Source organism: Gymnodraco acuticeps, unplaced genomic scaffold (genome assembly GCF_902827175.1).
Source record: "Gymnodraco acuticeps unplaced genomic scaffold, fGymAcu1.1, whole genome shotgun sequence".
Classification (NCBI taxonomy): Eukaryota; Metazoa; Chordata; class Actinopteri; order Perciformes; family Bathydraconidae; genus Gymnodraco; species Gymnodraco acuticeps.
In genome coordinates this window covers 26,290-33,222 of record NW_022991814.1, presented here as the reverse complement: position 1 = coordinate 33,222, position 6,933 = coordinate 26,290, and the positions used below count along the sequence as shown (strand labels likewise).

The window sequence follows — 6,933 nt, the reverse complement described above, 5'->3', positions numbered from 1 at the left end:
TTTAACATGATGAGATAGAGCTGACTTTAACATGATGAGATAGAGCTGACTTTAACATGTTGAGATAGAGCTGACTTTAACATGATGAGATAGAGCTGACTTTAACATGATGAGATAGAGCTGACTTTAACATGAGAGATAGAGCTGACTTTAACATGATGAGATAGAGCTGACTTTAACATGTAGAGATAGAGCTGACTTTAACATGTAGAGATAGAGCTGACTTTTACATGATGAGATAGAGCTGACTTTAACATGATGAGATAGAGCTGACTTTAACATGATGAGATAGAGCTGACTTTAACATGATGAGATAGAGCTGACTTTAACATGATGAGATAGAGCTGACTTTAACATGTTGAGATAGAGCTGACTTTAACATGTTGAGATAGAGCTGACTTTAACATGTTGAGATAGAGCTGACTTTAACATGTTGAGATAGAGCTGACTTTAACGCGTTGTGTTGCAGCGCTGAGCTCGGAGCAGCAGAAGGAGACGGACAGGAGGAGGAGGCGGGAGCTGTACAAGGAGAAGAGGTTTTTCTGTGAGTTGTGTAACAAAGGCTTCCACCAGCAGCATCAGCTGAAGAAACATGCTTCCTGCCACCTGAAGCCGTTCCCTTGCAGCTCCTGCGATAAAGGCTTCTATAAAGCCCGCAGTCTGCAGAAACACGAGCAGAGCCACAAGCTGCAGGCGGCGCAGGAGAGCGACCCAGAGAAGCTGCTGCGCTGCGACGCCTGCAGCAGGACCTTCCGGCTGCAGAGGCAGCTGCGCGCTCACCAGGCTGCGCAGCACCGAGAGCAGCAGCTGCACTGCAGCATCTGCCCGCGCAGCTTCACCTCAGCCGCAGCGCTGCGATACCACCAGGTGTCGCACGCCGCCGTCAAGCCCTTCATGTGCGACGTCTGTGGAAAAGGCTTCACCAGGAAGAAGAGTCTGCGCGAGCATCAGACGGTGCACAGCGGCGCGCGACCCTACCCCTGCGCTGCCTGCGGGAAGAGCTTCTCCACCGCCAGCAACCTGCGCGTCCACAAGAGGTCGCATTCAGACGAGCGGCCGCACAAGTGCCTCCAGTGCGACAAAGCCTTCAAGAGCAGGATGGGCCTGCTGCAGCACCGCCTGGTTCACTCCGGGGAGAAACCATTCACCTGTCCCACCTGCGGACTCAGCTTCGGACTCAAGTACAACTTCCAGAGACACGTGCGGCTGCACAACGGGGAGAAACCCTTCAGGTATACTACTTCATGTCTGTCTCCTGACTTCCTGTCTGTCTCTTCCTGTCTGTCTATTCCTGTCTGTCTCCTGACTACCTGTCCGTCTCTACCTGTCTGTCTCCTGACTACCTGTCTGTCTCCTGACTACCTGTCTATCTCCTGACTACCTGTCTGTCTCTACCTGTCTGTCTCCTGACTACCTGTCTGTCTCTACCTGTCTGTCTCCTGACTACCTGTCTGTCTCTACCTGTCCGTCTCCTGACTACCTGTCTGTCTCTACCTGTCCGTCTCCTGACTACCTGTCTGTCTCCTGACTACCTGTCTGTCTCTACCTGTCTGTCTCCTGACTACCTGTCTGTCTCTACCTGTCTGTCTCCTGACTACCTGTCTGTCTCTACCTGTCCGTCTCCTGACTACCTGTCTGTCTCTACCTGTCCGTCTCCTGACTACCTGTCTGTCTCTACCTGTCTGTCTCTACCTGTCCGTCTCCTGACTACCTGTCTGTCTCTACCTGTCCGTCTCCTGACTACCTGTCTGTCTCTACCTGTCTGTCTCTACCTGTCCGTCTCCTGACTACCTGTCTGTCTCTACCTGTCCGTCTCCTGACTACCTGTCTGTCTCTACCTGTCTGTCTCTACCTGTCTGTCTCCTGACTACCTGTCTGTCTCTACCTGTCCGTCTCCTGACTACCTGTCCGTCTCTACCTGTCCGTCTCCTGACTACCTGTCTGTCTCTACCTGTCTGTCTCTACCTGTCTGTCTCTACCTGTCCGTCTCCTGACTACCTGTCTGTCTCTACCTGTCTGTCTCCTGACTACCTGTCTGTCTCTACCTGTCTGTCTCCTGACTACCAGTCTGTCTCTACCTGTCTGTCTCCTGACTACCTGTCTGTCTCTACCTGTCTGTCTCCTGACTACCTGTCTGTCTCTACCTGTCTGTCTCCTGACTACCTGTCCGTCTCTACCTGTCTGTCTCCTGACTACCTGTCTGTCTCTACCTGTCTGTCTCCTGACTACCTGTCTGTCTCTACCTGTCTGTCTCCTGACTACCTGTCTGTCTCTACCTGTCTGTCTCCTGACTACCTGTCCGTCTCTACCTGTCTGTCTCCTGACTACCTGTCTGTCTCTACCTGTCCGTCTCCTGACTACCTGTCTGTCTCTACCTGTCCGTCTCCTGACTACCTGTCTGTCTCTACCTGTCTGTCTCTACCTGTCCGTCTCCTGACTACCTGTCTGTCTCTACCTGTCCGTCTCCTGACTACCTGTCTGTCTCTACCTGTCTGTCTCTACCTGTCCGTCTCCTGACTACCTGTCTGTCTCTACCTGTCCGTCTCCTGACTACCTGTCCGTCTCTACCTGTCCGTCTCCTGACTACCTGTCTGTCTCTACCTGTCTGTCTCTACCTGTCTGTCTCTACCTGTCCGTCTCCTGACTACCAGTCTGTCTCTACCTGTCTGTCTCCTGACTACCTGTCTGTCTCCTGACTACCAGTCTGTCTCTACCTGTCTGTCTCCTGACTACCTGTCTGTCTCTACCTGTCTGTCTCCTGACTACCTGTCTGTCTCTACCTGTCTGTCTCCTGACTACCTGTCTGTCTCTACCTGTCTGTCTCCTGACTACCTGTCCGTCTCTACCTGTCTGTCTCCTGACTACCTGTCTGTCTCTACCTGTCTGTCTCTACCTGTCTGTCTCTACCTGTCTGTCTCCTGACTACCTGTCTGTCTCTACCTGTCTGTCTCCTGACTACCTGTCTGTCTCTACCTGTCTGTCTCCTGACTACCTGTCTGTCTCTACCTGTCTGTCTCCTGACTACCTGTCTGTCTCTACCTGTCTGTCTCTACCTGTCTGTCTCCTGACTACCTGTCTGTCTCTACCTGTCTGTCTCTACCTGTCTGTCTCCTGACTACCTGTCTGTCTCTACCTGTCTGTCTCCTGACTACCTGTATGTCTCTACCTGTCTGTCTCCTGACTACCTGTCTGTCTCCTGACTACCTGTCTGTCTCTACCTGTCTGTCTCTACCTGTCTGTCTCCTGACTACCAGTCTGTCTCTACCTGTCTGTCTCCTGACTACCTGTCTGTCTCTACCTGTCTGTGTCTCTACCTGTCTGTCTCTACCTGTCTGTGTCTCTAACTGTCTGTCTCTACCTGTCTGTGTCTCTAACTGTCTGTCTCTACCTGTCTGTCTCCTGACTACCTTTCCGTCTCTACCTGTCTGTCTGTCTCTACCTGTCCGTCTCCTGACTACCTGTCTGTCTCTACCTGTCTGTCTCCTGACTACCTGTCCGTCTCTACCTGTCTGTCTCCTGACTACCTGTCTGTCTCTACCTGTCTGTCTCTACCTGTCTGTCTCCTGACTACCTGTCTGTCTCTACCTGTCTGTCTCTACCTGTCTGTCTCCTGACTACCTGTCTGTCTCCTGACTACCTGTCTGTCTCTACCTGTCTGTCTCCTGACTACCTGTTGTACCTGTCTGTCTCTACCCTGTCTGTCTCTACCTGTCTGTCTCCTGACTACCTGTCTGTCTCTACTGTCTGTCTCCTGGACTACCTGTCTGTCTCTACCTGTTCCTGTCTCCTGACTAACCTGTCTGTCTCTACCTGGTCCTGTACTCCTGACTACCTGTCTGGTCTCTACCATGTCTGTCTCCTGACTACCTGTCCGTCTCTACCTGTCCTGTCTCTACCTGTCTGTCTCCTGACTACCTGTCTGTATCTACCTGTCTGTCTCTACCTGTCCCTGTCTCCTGACTACCTGTCTGTCTCCTGACTACCTGTCTGTCTTACCTGTCTGTCTCCTGACTACCTGTCTGTCTCTACCTGTCCTGTCTCCTGACTACCTGTTCTGTCTCTACCTGTCTGTCTCCTGACTACCCTGTCTGTCTCTACCTGTCTTTCTCCTGACTACCTGTCTGTCTCTACCTGTCTTTCTCCTGACTACCTGTCTGTCTCTACCTGTCCGTCTCCTGACTACCTGTCCGTCTCTACCTGTCTGTCTCCTGACTACCAGTCTGTCTCCCGGCTACCTGTCTGTCTCTACCTGTCTGTCTCTACCTGTCTGTCTCTACCTGTCTGTCTCTACCTGTCTGTCTCTACCTGTCTGTCTCCTGACTACCTGTCTGTCTCTACCTGTCTGTCTCCTGACTACCTGTCCGTCTCTACCTGTCTGTCTCTACCTGTCTGTCTCCCGGCTACCTGTCTGTCTCTACCTGTCTGTCTCCTGACTACCTGTCTGTCTCTACCTGTCTGTCTCCTGACTACCTGTCCGTCTCCTGACTACCTGTCTGTCTCTATCTGTCTGTCTCCTGACTACCTGTCTGTCTCTACCTGTCTGTCTCCTGACTACCTGTCTGTCTCTACCTGTCTGTCTCCTGACTACCTGTCTGTCTCTACCTGTCTGTCTCTACCTGTCTGTCTCCTGACTACCTGTCTGTCTCTACCTGTCTGTCTCCTGACTACCTGTCTGTCTCTACCTGTCTGTCTCCTGACTACCTGTCCGTCTCTACCTGTCTGTCTCTACCTGTCTGTCTCCTGACTACCTGTCTGTCTCTACCTGTCTGTCTCTACCTGTCTGTCTCCTGACTACCTGTCTGTCTCCTGACTACCTGTCTGTCTCTACCTGTCCGTCTCTACCTGTCTGTCTCTACCTGTCTGTCTCCTGACTACCTGTCTGTCTCTACCTGTCCGTCTCCTGACTACCTGTCCGTCTCCTGACTACCTGTCTGTCTCTACCTGTCTGCCTCCTGACTACCTGTCTGTCTCTACCTGTCTGTCTCCTGACTACCTGTGTGTCTCCTGACTACCTGTCTGTCTCCACCTGTCTGTCTCTTCCTGTCTGTCTCCTGACTACCTGTCTGTCTCTTCCTGTCTGCCTCCTGACTACCTGTCTGTCTCTACCTGTCTGTCTCCTGACTACCTGTGTGTCTCCTGACTACCTGTCTGTCTCTTCCTGTCTGTCTCCACCTGTCTGTCTCTTCCTGTCTGTCTCCTGACTACCTGTGTGTCTCCTGACTACCTGTGTGTCTCCACCTGTCTGTCTCCACCTGTCTGTCTCTTCCTGTCTGTCTCCTGACTACCTGTCTGTCTCTACCTGTCTGTCTCCACCTGTTTGTCTCTTCCTGTCTGTCTCCTGACTACCTGTCTGTCTCTACCTGTCTGTCTCCACCTGTCTGTCTCTTCCTGTCTGTCTCCTGACTACCTGTCTGTCTCTACCTGTCTGTCTCCACCTGTCTGTCTCTTCCTGTCTGTCTCCTGACTACCTGTCTGTCTCTACCTGTCTGTCTCTTCCTGTCTGCCTCCTGACTACCTGTCTGTCTCTACCTGTCTGTCTCCTGACTACCTGTGTGTCTCCTGACTACCTGTTTGTCGCTACCTGTCTGTCTCTACCTGTCTGCCTCTACCTGTCTGTCTCCTGACTACCTGTCTGTCTCTACCTGTCTGTCTCCTGACTACCTGTCTGTCTCTACCTGTCTGTCTCCTGACTACCTGTCTGTCTCCCGGCTACCTGTCTGTCTCTACCTGTCTGTCTCCTGACTACCTGTCTGTCTCTACCTGTCTGTCTCCTGACTACCTGTCTGTCTCTACCTGTCTGTCTCCTGACTACCTGTCTGTCTCCCGGCTACCTGTCTGTCTCTACCTGTCTGTCTCCTGACTACCTGTCTGTCTCCCGGCTACCTGTCTGTCTCTACCTGTCTGTCTCCTGACTACCAGTCTGTCTCCCGGCTACCTGTCTGTCTCTACCTGTCTGTCTCCTGACTACCTGTCTGTCTCTACCTGTCTGTCTCCTGACTACCTGTCTGTCTCCTGACTACCTGTCCGTCTCCTGACTACCTGTCTGTCTCTACCTGTCTGTCTCCTGACTACCTGTCTGTCTCTACCTGTCTGTCTCTACCTGTCTGTCTCCTGACTACCTGTGTGTCTCCTGACTACCTGTCTGTCGCTACCTGTCTGTCGCTACCTGTCTGTCTCTACCTGTCTGCCTCTACCTGTCTGTCTCTTCCTGTCTGCCTCCTGACTACCTGTCTGTCTCCTGTCTCAGGTGTGAGAAGTGTGGAGAAGGTTTCTCTGGAACATGGGCCCTGAAGAGCCACATGCTGGTCCACGGTGTGGAGAAGCCCTTCATGTGTGACCTGTGTGGAAAGACCTTCTTCTATAACTGTCAGCTGCAGAAGCATCAGCAGCTGGTCCACGGGGAGAAGGAGCGTCGGGGGGGGTGGCGCGGCGGGGAGGCGGAGAGAAACCGTAGAGAAACCGTTCGGCTGTAAAGTCTGTCTGAAGAGCTTCAGCAGCTCCGCCACGCTCAGGACGCATGAGAAGAGCCACGCCGAGAACAAGGAGTTCAGCTGCGACTCCTGCGGGAAGACCTTCCACCTGAGACACCTGTACCTGTACCACCTGAGGACGCACAGCGGCGAGCGGCCGCATGTCTGCGCCGTCTGCAGCAAAGGCTTCCTGTTGCAGTCGCAGCTGAAGCAGCACGAGCTGCTGCACACCGGAGAGAAGCCGCACCGCTGCCAGACCTGCGGGAAGGAGTTCAGGACGCCGCAGAACTACCACCGCCACCTGCTGGTCCACAGCGGAGAGAAACCCTACGACTGCTCCGTCTGCAGCAGGAAGTTCAGGCAGTCCAACCAGCTGAAGTCTCACATGCAGATCCACACCGGCGTCAAGCTGTACTCCTGCCAGCGCTGCAACCACGGCTTCTCCGACTCCAGACAGCTGAAG

General features: G+C 53.2%; 1 protein-coding gene across 1 annotated transcript; it reads left to right on the top strand.

The window, feature by feature from the left end:
* Positions 1-469: 469 nt before the first annotated feature.
* On the top strand, positions 470-6,606 carry LOC117535270 (gastrula zinc finger protein xLCGF3.1-like; the record flags this gene model as incomplete). Its single annotated transcript, XM_034199669.1, is given in 2 exon segments — positions 470-1,232; positions 6,248-6,606. Coding segments are annotated over 2 exon segments (989 nt in total), but the record flags the coding sequence as incomplete, so codon positions are not given.
* Positions 6,607-6,933: the final 327 nt, after the last annotated feature.